This window comes from Crocuta crocuta, unplaced genomic scaffold, assembly GCF_008692635.1.
Source record: "Crocuta crocuta isolate KB4526 unplaced genomic scaffold, BGI_CrCroc_1.0 scaffold216, whole genome shotgun sequence".
Taxonomy (NCBI): domain Eukaryota; kingdom Metazoa; phylum Chordata; class Mammalia; order Carnivora; family Hyaenidae; genus Crocuta; species Crocuta crocuta.
In genome coordinates, this window is record NW_027531504.1 from 5,931,022 (window position 1) to 5,950,641 (window position 19,620).

General features: G+C 39.3%; 1 protein-coding gene across 3 annotated transcripts in view; it reads left to right on the forward strand.

Annotated features, from left to right (window-relative positions):
- Positions 1-19,620, forward strand: part of USP44 (ubiquitin specific peptidase 44) — a 56,487-nt gene that overhangs the window by 24,075 nt on the left and 12,792 nt on the right. For all 3 annotated transcript variants that reach the window (XM_077772287.1, XM_077772285.1, XM_077772286.1), the window contains exon 2: positions 15,868-17,362. In XM_077772287.1, coding sequence (XP_077628413.1) covers positions 15,938-17,362 — 1,425 coding nt within the window. In that variant the 5' untranslated portion in view covers positions 15,868-15,937. The remainder of the gene's footprint in view (positions 1-15,867; positions 17,363-19,620) is intronic.

Consider the following 19,620-nt stretch of genomic DNA (forward strand, 5'->3'; position numbering starts at 1 on the left):
ATTGGCGCCTCTGGGAAGTTTCGGTGGGTCGTGCGATGCCCTGGCCAGCGTCCTGGTGGCCGGCCACCGCAGGAGTGCCCGGAGATGCTGCGAGGAGCCGCGCGTCCCCTGTGGCCAGGGTCACGGCTGAGCCACCCTGAGCGGGGCTGCAGGGGAACGAGTTGGGGGGAGAAAGGGCGAAGTAGGAGGACTTTGGGGGATGCGGAGGGGGAAGTGTGCCCTGACCCGCGTTCGGGAGCGCTGAGTAGATGTGATCACGAATCGGATGCGCTTTGCGCGCCCTGCAGAGCTGGTACTGAAGACCGCATCCTAAGCCCCGGCTCTGATTGTCGCCAAGTGATGCTCGAAGTCCCCTGGGAGGCTTTGGAAGGGCAGCTTCTAGCCCTCCGTTTACGGGGAATGGCTTGCCTTCCTTCCCTCGATCGGGTCCCAGCGTGGCCAGCACCTGCTGCCACTTAGAGACACTTAGGGTTTTTGAATTCTAGCTTCCGCAGGCCTTCGGGGAAGGAATGCTAATGGGCTCAACTCATTTTGGGGCGTAAGAAACGTGTCAGCATGAGAAGAAAATAATGTTCAAGTTTAAGAGGTGGTAGGAGACCCACCTACGCCCACCCCCCAGTAAAGAAACAAGTGAAACGTGGTGATTGTTTCAACTGCAAGTTTGAGCTGTTGTAAATTCTGCTTCTAACCGGATAATTTCTTGCAGTTTTAATTTTGGAAGTAAACAATTTAGCAAGTCTTAGGAGAGTCGCTTTGTCCTTAAGCCCTCCTGATTTCCCCCACTTTTAAACTCTAATGGTCCTATGTTGCAAGTAACGGGGTTGTGAAATTAGCATGGAAATAGGACCTTCAGGCCCTGCACTTGAATTCCTTATTATCTGTGAAGTAGCCTGTGCGGGGTGGNTTTTGAGTTGTCTTTAAAATCAGTATTCAGTGTAAACAAGGAAAAAGAATTAGCTGTTCACTGTGATCAAATTCAGAAAGCCAAACATCAGTTAAGTACATGTTTATATAGAATATTCCATAAATGTTTATAGAATATTCCATAATCGCAGTGAGATTCCATATTCAGTTGTCTTGAAAGAGAGAAAAACTTGAATTCTTGGCCCCCCTAATCTTTTTATCCTTAATTGAACATCTCGGGATTTGAAAGAGATTTTGATTTAATTTTCATCCCCCATTCCCACCCCTGCCCAGATTTGAAAGAGATTTTAAACATTTTGGCTTTTTTTGCTTTTTTANTCTGATTTCTCTAGCTTTTTGTGTACTAGCCATTAATTTTGCAATAGATGGAAGATTTTTCATTCTAGAATTTTTCATTGTAGACTATCCATATTGAAATTTAGAGATACTCTAATATTGAACAAAGAGCTCAGAGCATACATTGTAGAAAGTTGAAATGTTGGCTGTTTTGATTGTGCATTCACCTTGTTTTTCTTCCAGAATATTAATTATCCCAGATTTTTTAGCTTAAAAACATTTAAGTGATAAGTGAATCTGTGTTGAGTATAGTATACAATGATCCACTTTTTGGAATATTTAAATTGGAAACTGTTGAAGATTTGGGTTAACTATTTGAAATATATTGTTTCTACCTCCCTCTTTTCACAGATTTTTCATTTTGTACTACAGAAATTTATCATATATACCCTCTACCAAACTTTTCCTCTACATGCTTAAATCTTACTGAGTATTATAGCATTGGTGGTACGTAAGAGGATTTTCTGCTCATTGGGTTGTTTGAGGGCAGAGTCTGATTGTATTTTGTTTGTATCCCCAGCACCTGACTATCTGCTTTTCATGGAGGAAAAACCCCTGTTAAGTGCTGAATTCTGTTTTTGAATGGTGTAGAGATATAGAGAAAGGCAACACCTTAGCTTCTTGTTGGCAGAAAAAGGGTGCTTTGAAGTGTTTCTCCTTCCTGTAATGTTAGGCAGAACAAACATGGTTGCCAGATTCAAATGGAGTTGTCCGCTTGAGGGAGATTAGACAGACACAGGGGCACAGGCTTAGGAGACTAATCAAGGTAGGAATTGTGTGCCCAATCATTATTTGGATTCAGTAATGGGGGACAGTTTTGCCATTATGACCAACCGAAATAGGAGGCGACAACTAACTAAAATATAGGAGGATTCTATAATACTGGCTTTCTGGCAAAGATTCAGATCATTGAAGTGCATTGGTTTTTCACAGCACTTTCAGAGACCATAAAACTTTATTATAAAGAATTCATGTGGGGCGCCTGCGTGGCTCAGTTGGTTGAGTGTCTGACTTCAGCTCAGGTTATGATCTCACCGTTCATCGGTTTGGCCCCACATCAGACACTGTGCTGACAGTCAGCTCAGAGCTTGGAGCCTGTTTCGGATTCTGTATTTCCTTCTCTCTCTGACCCTCCCCTTCTCACGCTGTTTCTCTCTCTCAGAAGTAAATAAAACATAAAAAAAAAAGAATTCATTTTGTAGTGGAGTTTTAGATACCAGAGAAAAAGTGTTTATAATCCAGAATATATTTGTTAGGCCAAATCATAGATATACTAGAATGATAGAATGTCTAGGCATTTTATTCAAAGTATTTGAACTCCTTTTTCTAGACCCATAGTAGAATGCTCAATCTTTTTTTTTTTTTTTTTTTTTTGAGAGGCGGGAAGGGGAAATGGGCAGAGAAAGTGAGAGAATCTTAAGCAGGCTCCATGCTCAGCACAGAGCCTGACATGGGGCTCAGTGACCATGGGATCATGCCCTGAGCCGAAAGAGTTGGATGCTCAACTGACTGAGCCACCCAGGCACCTCACTCAATCTTTTTATGAACATTTCCCCTATTGTTATGAAGTTAGCTGCAGTAGACTGATGTATAAGTACAGTGATGTGACGCTAACGATAAGTATTTTGGAACAAAATTGCCCATGAATGAAATACTTACAAGTAGTAATGGGTGAGGAAATCAAATAAACCTGGTGGCAGGACTTAATTTCCAGGAGTTTTTACTTAGAACATCATTAATCTCTGTGCTTCTGGGGATACAATGTTACATATGTGAAGAAGGCCCAGGGAAAAAGAGTATACTTTTTTGTTTAATGAGGAGTTTCAACCCAGATCAGGGTAATTATAGATTCTAGATCTCTAGGGGAAGAAAGAATATCTAGGGCTTTTCTAGGGATTAAGGAAAGGAAATACATCATGATTGACAAGAAGAGGTGCCAAAGCACATAATAGGCATAATAGCATACCTAAGAGGGAGTAGGGAGAGTTTGAGAGTCCATTTTGTTAATTCATTCAATAATTTGTTCATTCAAAATATTGAACTCCTTTGTACCAGACACTGTGCTTGACCCTTGGCATTTTGCAAACATCTCTTAAGAGCACCATGGCAGTACCATGGAAATTTGGAACCTGCTCATAAGGAGGAATGGGGTAGGGTTTGCCCTAATTACTATGGATAAAGTTATTTTCATTCTTATCCAAATGAACACAAACATTGTGGTGGTTAGTAATTCCTAAGGCCTACTTCCTATTGAAATTGCCATTTCCTCCTGTCTTTTATTATGGAAAATAACAAATCTTCCTACTTTTAATAGCTTTTAGAGGATCTGTTTAGGTTATTTGGTACTGTTAAAAGAAAATTTAGTTTTGTTATAAAAATTATCTTTATTAATTTCCATCCCTCTAGGAATTCTCTAATGAGATAAAGATGATTACTGTGATGCAATTTTATTTAAATATTCTTTATGCTCAGTGGTATGTGTTTTTTCTTTAACTGAAGTAGAACGTATATAAGTATCTATATAAAATATGCACACCCATTTCCTATGAAACAGTAGGAAATATCCCAGTTACGATAATTTTTTATTCACAATGTAGTCATTTGTATATAAAAACATGTTAATAAAAAAGATATGTGAAAAGTGGCTAGTCATAGATAAGAGTAGAAAAGTAAAGTATATCTTGTGCCACAATTTGAAGGCAATCCAAAGGCACTTACAGGCCATTGTAAAGAGTTTAGGTTGATCTTGTAGTCTTTTGAAACTTTTAAACAATTTTTTAATTGTAAAGCTGTTCAATGAAACACACTAGGAGTTATATAAAATGCAAATGTTTTATGATCTATGAAAAGGGAGAAGCTTTTGGCGGGGGAGGGAAGAGCACAAGTGGAGGAGGGCCAGAGAGAGGAACAGAGGGTCCCTAGTGAGCTTGCACTGATAGGCTGACAGCAGCAAGCCCAATGTGGGGCTTGAACTCATGAACCTGCGAGATCATGACCTTAGCAAAAGTTGGAGGGTCAACTGACTGAGCTACCCAGGTGCCCCAGGAGAAGTTTCTTAATAGAGCATAATGATACTATTTTAGTGTCTGTTCAGATTTAAAATACAGATTTTCGTTTAGGAGTGTATATTAGCCAGTTCCCTCATTCTGTGTCACTTTTTTTTTAAAGACTTTTTCTAAGTTTATTATTTTTGAGAGAGGGAGAGAGGTAGAGAGATGGAGTGCAAGCAGGGGGAAGGGCAAAGAAAGAGGGAGGCACAGATTCCGAAGCAGGCTCCAGGCTCTGAGCTGTCAACACAGAGCCAGACTGGGGGCTCAAACTCACGAACTATGAGATCATGACCTGAGCTGAAGTAGGACACTTCACCAGCTGAGCCACCCAGGTGCCCTGTGTGTTACTTTTTTTTTTTTTTTTTTAATGTTTTACTTTTTTTTGAGGGAGAGAGAGAGAGAGGCAGCATGAGCAGGGGAGGGTCAGAGAGAGAGGGAGACACAGAATCTGAAACAGGCTCCGGCTCTGAGCTAGCTGTCAGCACAGAGCCTGACACAGGGCTCAAACCCACGAACCACGAGATCATGACCTGGGCCCAAGTCAGACGCTTAACCGACTGAGCCACCCAGGCACCCCCTGTGTGTTACTTTTTAAAATAGTAATTTAGTTTGGCTATGTTGTGTTTATTTTTCATGGTAACTTCCTGTTTTTCATAAAAATATTTTTAAAGCAAAGATTACTTTTATGTCAATGATCTTTAGTACCTGACCTCCTCTAGTAAATACTGTTATTTACCTTTCCTTATTTTCTTTCTAAGTGTTTTAAGATAAAATAGGTGGAAAGGGGGTGGTCAGCTGAAAAGACCATTTTGTTGAAGGTAACAAATTTATAGTGGAATGTTAATTTTTGAAATAAATTAACTACCCTTCTAATTTTTCAGTGATTTTTGTAGCTCTTAGTAACATTTGTATTTGGAACACAAATATTTCTTTTTTTTTTAATATTTTTATTTATTTCTAGGAGAGAGAGAGCGAGAGAGCGTGAGCAAGGGAGGGTCAGAGAGAGAGGGAGATACAGACTCTGAAATAGGCTCCAGGCTCTGAGCTGGCAGTCAGCACAGAGCCCGACGCGGGGCTCGAACCCACGAACCGCGAGATCATGACCTAAGCGAAAGTCAGACGCTTAACCGACTAAGCCACCCAGGTGCCCCATGGAACACAAATATTTCTTTAAAGGGCCACTTCATATCATACAAAAATTTAAAATCTTTTTTAAAAAATTTTTGTTTATTTTTTATTTTTGAAAATACTTTATTTCTAAGTAATCTCTACACTAAACATGGGGCTTGAACTCAGAACCCTGGAGTCAAGAGTCACGTGCTCCACCAGCTGAGCCAGCCAGGTGCCCCTGTTTATTTTTTTATTTTTATTTTTTTAAAGTTCTTATTTTCAGGTAATCTCTACACCAAATATGGGGCTTGAATTCACAGTCCTGAGATCAAGAGTCACATGCTCTACTGACTGAGCCAACTAGGTGCCCCTAGTTTTTTGTTTGTTTTTAAAGTTTATTTACTTTGAGAGAGAGAGAGACAAAGACAGCATGAATATGAATAGGGGAAGGGCAGAGAGAGAGAGAGAATTCCAAGCAGGCTTCATACTACCAGCACAGAGCCAGATGCAGGGCTCAAACTCACAAAACCCATGAGGTCATGACCAGAGCTGAAAACAGAGTCAGATGCTTAAGCAACTGAGCCACCCAGGTACCCCACCTAGTTTTGTTTTGTTTTTTAAGGTAAACTCTCAACATAGGGCTCCAACTCATGACATTGAGATCAAGAGTCGGACACTCTATCAAGAGTTGCTTGATGTACCAACTGAGCCAGGCAGGCACCTGAAATGATTAGGGTTAAGGAAGAATGTCTCAGTTTACTTTTGTATAAAATCTATTTGGGGTGTCTGAAAGCACATAGAATGGTACTAGACATGTGGGAGGCTGTGGTTAAAGATGGAGAAATAGGATAATGATATCATAAAATATCAGGAAACTGTTACTTAATTGACCATGAGGGAAAAATGGCCACTTGGTTGAGGGTGGGGGCAGTTTTGGTCACTAGTGATCATTAACTTCCTATTCTTTCTTTTTTTCTTTCTCTTTCTGTCATTGACTTCCGAGTCTTAATCACTTATTCAAATATCATAAAGAGAACTGAAGCAAGACCTGCGTTTAATACTAGTTGTTTATGCCAAGAATTTGGTAGCCTGAAAACAAAATGGCTATCAAACCTATAGGATTTTTTTTTTAATTAAGATTTTTTTCTTTAACTAAGGTGCTAAAAAAGGATATGGCACAATCCAAGTCCTTTAGGAAGTTAGAGATTTTTTTTAAACTTGCTTATTTATTGATTAATTGGTATAATCTCTACACCCAACATGGGGCTCAAACTCATGACCGTGAGATCAAGAGTCGCATGATCTACCAACTGAAACAGCCTGATGCCCCAGAAATCCACTGTTTAATACAACTATGGGGAGCAGAGGTTTTTAAGAGTTAAAGGCTCAAAGGAAACTTGAAGATTAATTTCGCAGGATAGTATGATGGAGGAGAGTGAGAGTCTGGAGGATGGGAAACCAGTTTGGAGGTTACTGCTGTACCTCAGGAATGAAATAGTAAAGTCCATAATAAGAATGATAGATAGCTCTGCAAATGAAAAGGAAGAAAGACTTAGGAAGTGAAAACCTTTTATACACAGCTGATAAGAATATTTGGATAAGATGGGAGGGAGGAGTAAAACCAAAGACAAAACAAAATAGCCTGGGTACGTAAATAATACTACGCGGTCTTTAATTAGAGAATGTAAGGGGCGCCTGGGTGGGTCAGTTGGTTGGGTGGCCAACTTCAGTTCAGGTCATTATCTTACAGTTCTTGAGTTCGAACCCCACATTGGGTTCACTGCACAGAGCCTGCTTTGGATCCTCTGTCCCCCTCTGTTTCTGCCCCTCCCCTGCTCTCTCTCTCTCTCTCTCAAAAATATAACATTTAAAAAATATGAGAATGCTGAGCTTGCAGTGTGCCTGGGACTTTCAGAAAAGTTCCGGTGGTCAGCTACCTGCATCTGATCACTTAACCACTGCCAATAGGGTGAGCCATTGAAATAGACGTCAGAAGAGTATTACTACATGCTGAAAGCCTGGGTCATATGTTGCAAAGGGCTACAATTTGAGTAAATGAAAATTTCAGAGAGTCTTCAGTGGGTGGTAAGTGTAAGCAGTTTTGTGCTGTTGAACTGTAACAAGTTAAATATTTTACCCATGATATTTGATACTTGTGTGTGATGTAAATTTTTAACTAAAAATACCATATTTATTAAGATCCTGTGTTTTCTTCTAGTCATTTTAGCTTTCTATTTTAAAATAATTTCTTTAGTTATATATTAAGTCTACGTAAAATAATTAGCTTTCAATAAGTCAAATACAGTTATTTTCTTAAACTGTAGAGATTTGCTGCAGAGAATTTTAAAAATAAAAATGTACACAGTTATATGCCATGGAAAGTTTAAATAGCTTGAATGGTTTTCTCTGAACCATTTGAGATTTGATTTGAGATTGATTTGATTGTAATCAGTGAAGAATAACAAAGCTTTCAGAATATTTATAAATCCATCTGTCTTTTAAAATAAAGATAGGGGCGCCTGGGTGGCTTAGTCGGTTAAGCGTCTGACTTTTACTTAGGTCATGATCTCGCGGTTCGTGGGTTCAAGCCCCGCATCGGGCTCTGTGCTGACTGCCAGCTCAGAGCCTGGAGCCTGTTTCAGAGTCTGTGACTCCCTCTCTCTCTGACCCTTCCCTGCTCACACTGTCTCTCTCTCTCTCCTAGAAATAAATAAAACATTAAAAAAATTAAAAATAAAATAAAATAAAGATACCATACTTAGTTTTAAAAAAGCATTTCATAGATATTAACTGGAACTTTAAATGTGAAATATTTTTTAAATATATGAAAAAATCATAGTATAGATTATTTTAGTCCTTATGTATAGAGTTCATTCAAAACATCTTGACTATTTGTGTGTTGCTATATGTAAGGTAATATTTTGTCAGATTCTACATGGAGGATGCAAAAATACTTTGTTATCTCTCTTTAAAGTGAATATACTGATAAAAATTACATAGTCAATCTGCTGAAGTGAAACAGAGTTTAATACATAGCTTCTCTGCTGTCTGTGGGTTAGCAACTGAAAAGTACTCTGAACCCAATATAGGAAAGTAGGAAATACTCCTATTCCCCTTTCTTTTCCTCCAAGCTGTTAGATCTTTGTGTGATGAGACCTCTTTGGGGATACCTTATTAAGTATCTCTGAGCTTTGACACCAGGCAGCAGAGCAAACTGGAAATCTCAGGTGGCAGCAACCTGGCTTTCTAGTCCATGCTTAACCTGCCTGCCCCTGTTTTGGTCATCTGCCCTCCTGGTTTCTTTCATAACAAGACCAGTTAAGTGGGCCCCTGCTCTAAAATATTAATCTTATCTGTCATTCCACTAATCTGGTTTCACTTCTTGGTGGTTTTTGTTTTTAAGATTTTATTTTTAAGCAATCTCCACACTCAGTGTAGGGCTCAAACTCACACCCTGAGATCAATAGTCTTCTACTCTATCAACTGAGCCAGCCAGGTGCCCCTGGTTACACTTCTTCGGATTTTTTTAAAAGCTTTCTTTGAGAGCTCCCCTTTTAAAAAGCAAATACTCCTGGGAGAGGTTAGACCTTAATTCTCAGCTAATACCTTCATTTTCAGTTAGCACCTCAGTTGGGCTCAGTATACATTTGGCTGAGAAGAATGAACCCCTAGTAAAAGTGATAAAACTAGAAGAAAATTAGCATTTATAATGGTGGTAGCAGTAGTCGTAGTAGTATTGTAGTATTGTCAACTAAGATGTACTGAGAGCCACATAATTAAGTGCCAGAGTTTATTCTAAGTGCTTAATGAATATAAATTTATCTGATTTCCTCATAACCTTATTGGTGTTCTTACCACTGTTTCTTAAAGATAAGAAAACTGACGTAAGTGGAGCGTAATTTATCTAGGTCACTTGGTAAATACAGCTAAGTGTTAAACTCAGGCATTTGGATTCCAGAGTATCCTTTCTAACTATTTTGTTGTGATCCCTCTCCACTGCTGTATTGCCTCTCACAGAGATGGCATCTGATCAGCATTTCACTTTTTCACGATTTTTCATTGAATGGAATCATGCTGTTCAGTTATAGGCCACTTCCTGTTGAAGGGGGGTGAGGACCTTGCCATCATTGAAATAGATTTTTTAGTAACAACTAGGAATGTATTTGCAGAATACAGAAAAGAGAGTAGAGGCTAGTGTATAATTTTTTAGCTACATATGTGCTAAATTATATACTAGTATGCATACCTACTTAAAACTTACTGTGTAAGTAACATGTGTATTATTTTTAGATATTTGATAATGTGGATAGCCCCAGAATAACTATGTTATATATTCTTTCCAAAAGTTTTTTTTCTTTTGAATCTTCTTTTCTGAATGTCATGTGAGGTATAACTCCTACACCTCTAAAATTTTAGATAAAATAATTTCCCTTGAGTGTAAATAAACAGCATTTCCCTCTTTGTCTCAAGAAGTTGAACTAATAATTATTGCCTGAACTAATAATTATTGTCTGACTTGCCAGTAAGGCATGTTTAACTAAATTGCCTCCATATTCTTTATATGATCTTTTTTATTTTATTTTTTATATAATCTTTTTAAAACAAAAGTAGAGGGGTACCTGGGTGGCTCAGTTGGTTGAGCATTCAACTCTTGATTTCGGACTCAGGATTGATCCCTGCTCTGAGTGTGAAGCCTGCTTAAGATTCTCTCCTTCTGCTTCCCTCCCCAGCTCATATGTACTCTCTTTATCTCTCTCTCTCTCTCTCTTAAAAAAAAAGGGGGGGGGGCGCCTGGGTGGCTTAGTTGGTTAAGCGTCCGACTTTAGCTTAGGTCATGATCTCGCAGTTCATGGTTCGAGCTCCGCGTTGGGCTCTGTGCTGACTGTCAGCTCAGAGCCTGGAGCCTGTTTCAGTCTGTGACTCCCTCTCTCTCTGGCCCTCCCCTGCTCACACACTCTCTCTCTCTCTCTCCTAGGAAAAAACAAAACAAAACAAAACAAATTAGGGGCACCTGGGTGGCTCAGTGAGTTAAGCATCTGACTTTGGCTCAGGTCATGATCTCACTGCCCGAGAGTTCGAGCCCTGCATCAGGCTCTGTGCTGTCAGCTCAGAGCCTGGAGCCTGCTTTGGATTCTGTGTCTCCTTCTCACTCTGCCCCCGTCCCTCCCTCCCCCACTCACACTTTGTCTCTCTGTCTCTCAAAAAATGAATAAATGTAAAAAAATTTTTTTAAAAATTAAAGTAGATAGAAGAGAACCCTAGATTTTTCTCTTAATCTCCATATTGAGTCAGTTCTTTAAGCCAATGTTTGTTTGATACTAACCTACCTCTGCTCCCATCTTTCCTTCAATACTTCTACAGCTTTAATTTCCTTATAATATCTGGAGTAATAATCTCCTTTAATCATTCATCCTTCCTCTGGGTCTGCCATTTCAGATCCATCCGTAACTTATATAGCTGATCATGTCATTCTTCTCTACAGAATTCTTCAGTGAGTTTTATTGCCCATAGTCCCTGGAAGCAGGTTTGGGGATGATTACGGCAGGAAATTTTCCAGGTCTTAGGTACCAGTGAATGGGTCTAAAAGGGCAGTTGGGGATGTGTGCAAGCTCCAGGTAACCACATTCTCTTGACTCTGCTGACTCCACATAATGGGAGAGGGTTAGAGCAGAGACCTCCTAAAAGTGTCAGGTCTGGGCCCTGGTGGTCTAGATTTAAAGGCAGAGCATGCTGTTGCTGTGTAAACTTTTGATGGCAGCAAGGATCAAAGCTAGGAGACCATTTAGGAGCCTTATTGCAGTAATCCAGGTGAGACTTGATTGTGGCTTGGACCAGGGTGAGAGCAGTGGAGGTAATAAATTGTCAGGTTCTAGATATATTTTTAAGATAGAGCCAACCATTTTTCCTGAAGGATTGATGTAGGGAGAGAAAAAAAGGAGTCATGGATGAGATGTTTAATGTCAGTACCTGTAAGGACTTAGGATAATGGAGCATACTAATCATTGATGTCTTAATTTTGCCATTAGCAACTACTGTTGAATGCCAGGAGTTCTGATAGAATACTGTATTTGAACAGATTTGGGGCCTCAGGAAATTTTGAAGGAAGAGAAATAAAATATGAGCCTGAAGGGGTGTCTGGGTGGTTTAGATGGTTAAGTGTCCATCTCTTGATTTTGGCTCAGGTCATGGTCTCAGAGTTCATGAGTTCAAGCCCTGTGTCAAGCTCTGCACTGACAGCATGGAGCCTGCTTGGGATTCTCTCTCCCTCTCTCTCTGCCCTTATCCCACTCATGCTTGCTCTCTCTCTCTCTTTCTCTCTCTCGTGCTCTCTCTCTCAAAATAAATAAACTTAGAAAATTTTAAGAAAAAAATGTGTGCCTAAAATGTGTACATATGTAGTGTTGGGACTGGTCAGCCTTAAGTCCATATTCAGGATACACACTACATTTGAAAGTTAAGAAATGAAGGGGGAGGGACGCCTGGGTGGCTCAGTCAGTTAAGTGTCCGACTTTGGCTCAGGCCATGATCCCACGGTTCGTGGCTTTGAGCCCAGCATCAGGCTCTATGCTGACAGCTAGCTCAGAACCTGGAGCCTGCTTCTGATTCTGTGTCTCCCTCTCTCTCTCTGACCCTCCCCTGCTCATGCTGTCTCTCTCTCTCTCTCTCTCTCTCAAAGATAATAAAACATTAAAGAAAATTTAAGAAATGAAGGGGGAGAGGCTCTCTGATTGCTAGAAGATTTTACCAAAAAAAGGTGAGAAGGAACCAAAAATCAACTTCACCTTTGCAGTTTTCTTAGGTGCCTGGAGGTGGCACCTAAGTACCATTGAAATTCATATTGCTGCACTAAAATCTTTATTTTTATTTATTTTTAATTTATATTTAAATCCTAGTTAACATAGTGTAATATTGTTTTAGGAGTAGGATTTAGTGATTCATCACTTACATATAACACCCAGTGCTCAACACAAGTTCCCTCTTAATACGGATCACCCATTTAGACCATTACCTGCCCATATCCCCTCCAGCAGCCCTCAGTTTGTTCTCCATAGGTTAAAGAATCTCTTACAGTCTGCTTCCCTCTCTTTTTTCCCCCTTCTCCTATATTCATCTGTTTTGTTTATTAAATTCCATTTACAAGTAAATCATAAGGTATTTGTCTTTCACTGACTTATTTCACTAAACATAATACACTCTAGCTATATCCATGCCATTGAAAATTCCAAGATTTCATACTTTTTTTTTTTTTTTTTAAGAGCGAGAGAGCGGGTGTGCGCGCACACAAACAGGGATGGTGCAGAGTATCTTAAGCAGGCTTCACACCCAGCTCAACTCAGGACTCCAACTCACATGAAACTGAGATCATGACCTGAGCCAAAATCAAGAGTTGGACATCCAGGGTGCCTGGGTGGCTCAGTCAGTTAAGCCATCTGACTCTTGATTTCAGCTCAGGTCATTATCTGAGTCATGAGATTGAGCCCTGAGTCAGGCTCCAGAGGAGCCTGCTTGGGATTCTTTCTCTCCCTGCCTCTCTGCCCCTGTCCTGCCATGTTCTCTGTCTGTCTCTCTCAAAATAATTTTTTTTAAAAAAAGAGTTGGATGCTTAACCAACTGAGTCACCCAGTGCCCCTGAGATCTCATTCTTTTTGATGGCTGAGTAATATTCCATTGTTATATACACCCCACATCTTCATTATTCATTCATCAGTTGTTGAACATTTGTGCTCTTTCTATAATCATTTGGCTACTGTTGATAATGCTGCTATAAACATTGAGGTATATAAACCCCTTTGAACCACTATTTTTGTATCCTTTGAGTAAATACCTAGTCATGCAATTGCTGGATCATAGGGTGGTTCTATTCTTAACTTTTTGAGGAATCTCCATACTGTTTTCCGGAGTGGCTGCACCAGTTTGCATTTCTACCAATAGGGCAAGAAGTCTCCCCTTTCTCCACATTTTCACCAACACATGTTATTTCCTGTGTTAATTTTAGCCATTCTGACAGGTGTGAGGTAGTATCTCATCATGATTTTGATTTCTATTTTCTTGACGGTGAGTGATGGTCATCTGGATGTTTTCTTTGGAAAAATCTATTCATGTCTTCTCCCCATTTCTTAACTGGATTATTTGGTTTTGAGGGGGTTGAGTTTGATAAGTTATTTATAAATTTTGGATAGTATCTCTTTATCAGCTGCCCTAAAAAATGTAAAGTATTGATCATACTACATAAAATATTCTGAGTGTTCTGCAACTAGGTTCCCACCTGTGACCTGAAATTTGTGTTTAATTTATGTTAATACAATGAAGAAAAAGTTTTTTGATCCCTACTTTTTTTAAAATTTTAAAAACATTTATTTATTTTTGAGGAGAGAGAGAGAGAGGTCATAAGCAGGAGGATGGGCAGAAGGGGAGGGAGACACAAAATCCAAAGCAGGCCCCGAGCTTTCAGCACAGAGTCCAATGCGGGGCTGGAACCCACAAACCTTGAGATCGTGACCTGAGCTAAAGTTGGATGCTTAACTGACTGAGTCACCCAGGCGCCCCAGCATCCCTACGTTTTAACTAGATTTTGGTTTAATGTTTTTATTTTATTTTAAAGATTTTATTTTTTTTAATTTTTGTTATTTTAGAGAGTGAGAGAGAGCATGAGTTGGGGAGAGGGGCATAGGGAGGGAGAGAGAGAGAACTTGAGCAGGTTTCACACTCAGTGTGGAGCCTGTCTCGGGCCAATCCCATGACCCTGGGATCATTCAGCTGAAACCAAGAGTGTTCAACTGACTGAGCCACCCAGGCCTCCCTACTACCTTTATTTTTATTTATCTATTTTTAAAGATTTTACTTTTAAGTAATCTCTATACCCAGTGTGGGGCCCAGACTCACAATCCTGAGATCAAGAGTTGCACACAACCTACTAAGCCAGACAGATGCCTGCCTCTATTTTTAGATCCTGGTAGCAGAAGCCTTCCTGACTCTAACTGATAAAGGAACATGTTTCTGGGTCAAAACCACATAGATTTTGTTTGATTATGTTGGGATGGGTTTGTTTTTTTTTTTCGTTTTTAGAATAAGCTTATGATTTCAGATAGTGCATAGGTCCACCAGAATGTAAAAGTTTATTATATTGCCATCCATTTCATATTTTTCTTTTTTTCTTCACTTACATATCCTCACACATTCCTGAGAGGCAATTCAAACACAAAAGCATTCTCTTTTTCTGTCTTTCTCCCTTCTTAAGGTAAACTGTCAAGTGTATCAAATTCAAAGTATGTTATAGAGCCATGACTTAAAGGTCATTATTGATTTACTAGTGGAAAACTAAATTTATAATGGTAATTATGTAGAATATTAATGTGATTTATTTAAAAAAAATAGGATATTATAGAATATTAAGATTTGTTCATTATATTGGCACCTGGATGGCTCAGGTAAACATCTGACTCTTTTTTTTTTTAATTTTCTTTAAATGTTTATTTATTTTTGAGAGACAGAGAGAGATAGAGCCTGAGTCAGGGAGGATCAGAGAGAGAGGGAGACACAGAATCTGAAGCAGGCTCCAGGCTCTGAGCTGTTTGTACAGAACCCGATGCGGGGCTCAAACTCTTGGACTGCAAGATTGTGACCTGAGCTGAAGTCAGACACTTAACTGACTGAGCCACCTAGGTGCCCCTAAACATCTGACTCTTAATCTCAGCTCAGGTCTCGATCTCAGAGTTTAAGCCCCATGTTGGGCTCCACACTGGGTGTGGATCCAACTTAAAATAAATATTTTTTCCACTATAACTACCATTATAGCTACCATTTATTGGGGAATTTACTGTGTATTAAATATTTCCTATTTTTCAATTTTTCATTGAAGTTGGTATGACTTTTCCCTGTTTTACAGAAGTTTAGAGAAGTTAAAATGTTTGCTCAAATCAAATATATAATAGTATGTTGCAGAGGTAGAATTCATACTTCTAAGTGTTTGTTTCAGAACACATGTTATTAACTATGATTATGCCTTAGTAGCAATTTGAATAGGGGTCTCAGAATATAGACATTAGTGAGATATATTTGAGTCTTGCCAGCCCTAATTTTTAAGAAAAGGAATGTAGTTCTTTAAACTGCACTCAGCTATTGGTTGAAAGGATGGATCTTATTCTAGTTCATTGAAAAGAGGTCACTGCCCCCTTTCTACCAGTAGTAGACGGTGGCAGAAAATTAAAAACGGTTTTTAAAGGGAACCCATTAGAGAAAGTTAAGCATGTATTTTTTTAGAGCAAGGCAGATGAGAGATTAGAGACCTTCAGAGCAAAAGAAAAGTGAGAACTGCCTATGGTGTTATGACAGGCAGCCCACAAATTGGGAGCAAAGGAAGCAAATTTATAAAATTATTTTTGGAAAAAAATACCTTATAAAAAAGAAAACACTGGCTTTTATTAAAAATTGATATTGTTCTGATTAGTTTTCAGATCTTTCAAGTATCGTGTACAGAGACTTGTTTGGATTATGTGTTTCTCAGCTAGACTGAATAAATGATAACAATGGATAAGTGCAAACACATTGGGCAGTTGCAGCTTGCTCAAGACCATTCCATCCTCAACCCTCAGAAATGGCATTGTATGGACTGCAATACAACAGAGTCAATTTGGGCTTGCCTTAGCTGTTCTCATGTTGCCTGTGGAAGATATATTGAAGAACATGCACTCAGGCACTTTCAAAATAGCAGTCATCCTGTTGCCTTAGAGGTGAATGAGATGTATGTTTTTTGTTACCTTTGTGATGATTATGTTCTTAATGATAATGCAGCTGGAGACCTGAAGTTACTACGAAGTACCTTAAGTGCAATCAAAAGTCAAAATTATCAGTGCACAACTCGTAGTGGAAGAGTTTTGCGGTCTATGGGTACAAGTGATGATACTTATTACTTACACGATAGCACCCAATCTCTGCTTCAAAATGAAGATCAAATGTATACTGCTCTTTGGCACAGGAGAAGGATATTAATGGGTAAAATATTTCGAACTTGGTTTGAACAATCACCCATTGGAAGAAAAAGGCAGGAGGAACAATTTCAGGAAAAAATAGCAAAAAGAGAAGTGAAAAAAAGACAACAAGAATTAGAGTATCAAGTTAAAACGGAATTGGAAAGTATACATCCAAGAAAGAGTTTACGTTTGCAAGGTGTGGCTCAGTCCACCACAGTAGAAATAGTTACTGTTCAAGTACCGCTACAAACCCCAGCATCACCAGCAAAAGATAAAGTAGTACCTACCTCAGAAGATATAAGATTAAAAAAAGCCAGTGACTCCTCAGGTAAACGAAGGCCAATAGTAACTCCTGGTGTAACCGGATTGAGAAATTTGGGAAATACTTGCTATATGAATTCTGTTCTTCAAGTGTTGAGTCATTTACTTATTTTTCGGCAGTGTTTTTTAAAACTTGATCTGAACCGCTGGCTGGCTGTGACAGCCAGTGATAAGACAAGATTACCTTATAAGCATCCACCAGTCACAGATACGGTATATCAAATGAATGAATACCAAGAAAAAGATGCAGGCTGTGCTTTCTCCAGACATCCGAGTTCATCATTAGGACTAAGCAGCGGAGCATCAAAGAGCAGAAAGATGGAACTTATTCAGCCAAAGGAGCCAAGTTCACAATACATTTCTCTCTGTCATGAATTGCATACGTTGTTCCAAGTCATGTGGTCTGGAAAGTGGGCCCTGGTCTCACCATTTGCTATGCTACATTCCGTATGGAGACTAATTCCAGCTTTTCGTGGTTATGCCCAACAGGATGCTCAGGAATTTCTCTGTGAACTTTTGGATAAAATACAACATGAACTAGAAACAACTGGTACTAGGTTACCAGCTCTAATCCCCACTTCTCAAAGGAAACTTATCAAACACGTTCTGAACGTTGTGAATAATATTTTTCACGGACAACTACTTAGTCAGGTATGGATTTTTTTTTAAATCTTATTTGCATCTTGGGGAATTCATAAAATGAAGCCTAAAAAATGTGCACACTCTGTATATCTAGTGTGGTAGGACTGTTTTCAGGTCAAATAGATTGCTTTTACAAATATGTGTCTAGAAGTCAGCTTATTCATTTACACTGGTTCACATTTCCTTTCATGAATCACTGGAAGTAGTTTTTCATCAATGGCATCAAACTTTTGGGGCACCTGGCTGGCTCAGTTGGTTAAACACCTGACTCTTGATTTTTGGCTCAGGTCATGATCTCCGAGTTCCTGAGTTCGAGCCCCATGTAGGGCTCTGCCCTGCCAGTGTGGAGCCTGCTTGAGATTCTGTGTCTCCCTCTATCTCTGCTCCTCACCTACTCTTTTTTTGCACATGCACACGCACATTCTCTCTCTTTCAAAAATAATAAACCTTTGAAAAGCTTTTTTTGTGGGGAAAGGGAATCAGGAAACAGAGCTTCTTAGGTAATAATATTAAATTTATTTTCTGAGGGATTGAGAAGAGAGGGTTTAGTGCCACAGGGAACAGATTTGAAGATGCTGCAGGGGGTGCCTGGGTGGCTCAGTCGGTTAAGCATCCGACTTGGGCTCAGGTCATGATCTCACAGATCGTGGGTTCAAGCCCCATGTCGGGCTCTGTGCTGACAGCTAGCTCAGAGCCTGGAGCCTGTTTCAGATTCTGTGTCTCCCTCTCTCTGACCCTCCCCTGCTTGTGCTGTCTCTCTCTCTCTCTCTCTCTCTCAGAAATAAATAAAACATTTTAAAAAAATAAAAAATGACGATGCTGCAGTACTGGAATGGATTTGGTGCACACTTGAATAATTTTAGGAACCAAGAGGTAGCCCTGGAAGACTTCCTATAAAATCAAAGGGGGTAAAGTCTAAAAGCTTTAACAAGTAGGTAGGGAAATTTTAAGGAAAGTAAATGTGATTTCATTGAGAATAATCCTAAATGGTTTTCCTTTAATTATTGCTATAAAAGTTTCCCTTGTTGTGAAAAAGAATCACAAAACACCAGGATCTTTAATCTAATTAATAGCTTCCTGTAATGAGTGGACTTGTTGGTAAATGATTACTAGACATAAGGTTCTCTACTTTTCCAAAGCATAGATCTTAAAAATTTTTTTGTTTTAGGCATCTGGGCTATCAGGTCATTTCCTTTCCCTTGCACACCTGCCTCTGTTCTTCATTTCAACTTTCACATTAATGATATCACCTTTTGTTTTTATAACATTAGCATACTTTGCTGGAATATAGTTTAAATATTTAAAAAAATGTTTTTTGAAGCCTGGGGCACCTGGGTGGCTCAGTCAGTTGAGTGTCTGATTCATGATTTTGGCCCAGGTCATGATCCCAGCATCATTGGATATAGCCACATGTAAGGCTCTGCACTGACAACATGGAGCCTGCTTGGTGTTCTCTGTCTCTCTCTCTCTCTCTCTCTCTCTCTGCCCCTCCCTTCCTTGTGCATGTACTCTCTCTGTCAAAATAAACAAACAAAAAAGAGTCACAGGCTTTACCAACTGAAGCACGCAGGCACCCCTGTAGTTTAAGTATTTCAAGTGTTATTATTCCTGAGGTGTATCTGTGATATTTATTCCACTTAATGTTTCAGAAATGTAAAGATTCTACATTGTGCCAATTAGCAAATAAGAGTTGTTTCTTGTGTTGCATCCAATTTTATTTTTCTACCTCTGTTATGCAGAAGCTTAAAATGCACTACTAGGGGTTCCTGGGTGGCTCAGTTGATTAAGCATTCTTCAGCTCAGGTCATTATCTTGCAGTTTATGAGTTCAAGCCCCACATCAGGCTTCACAATGACAGTGCAGAGCCTGCTTGGGATTCTCTCTGTCTCTGCCTCTCCCCCATCTGCACACACTCCCTCTCTCAAATATATAAACTTAAAAAAAAAGAGAAAGGGAGAAAAATAAAATGCACTGTTATAGGGATGCCTGGCTGGCTCAGTCAGTAGGACATGCAACTCTGGATCCTTGGGGTTGTGAGTTCAAGCCCCATGTTGGGCCTAGAGCTTACCTTAAAAAAAATATTAAGATGCACTATTATAAATAGAAGTAACACATACTTCCCAAGGACCCATATGATACAGTAAATCTATGCAGTAAAAGAAAAATCATCTCCTTTTCCCATAACCTCACAATCCACACATAAAAACTATTAATATTTTGGTATATTTCTTTCTAGTTTTTTTACTTCTGCACATTTGTACATATAT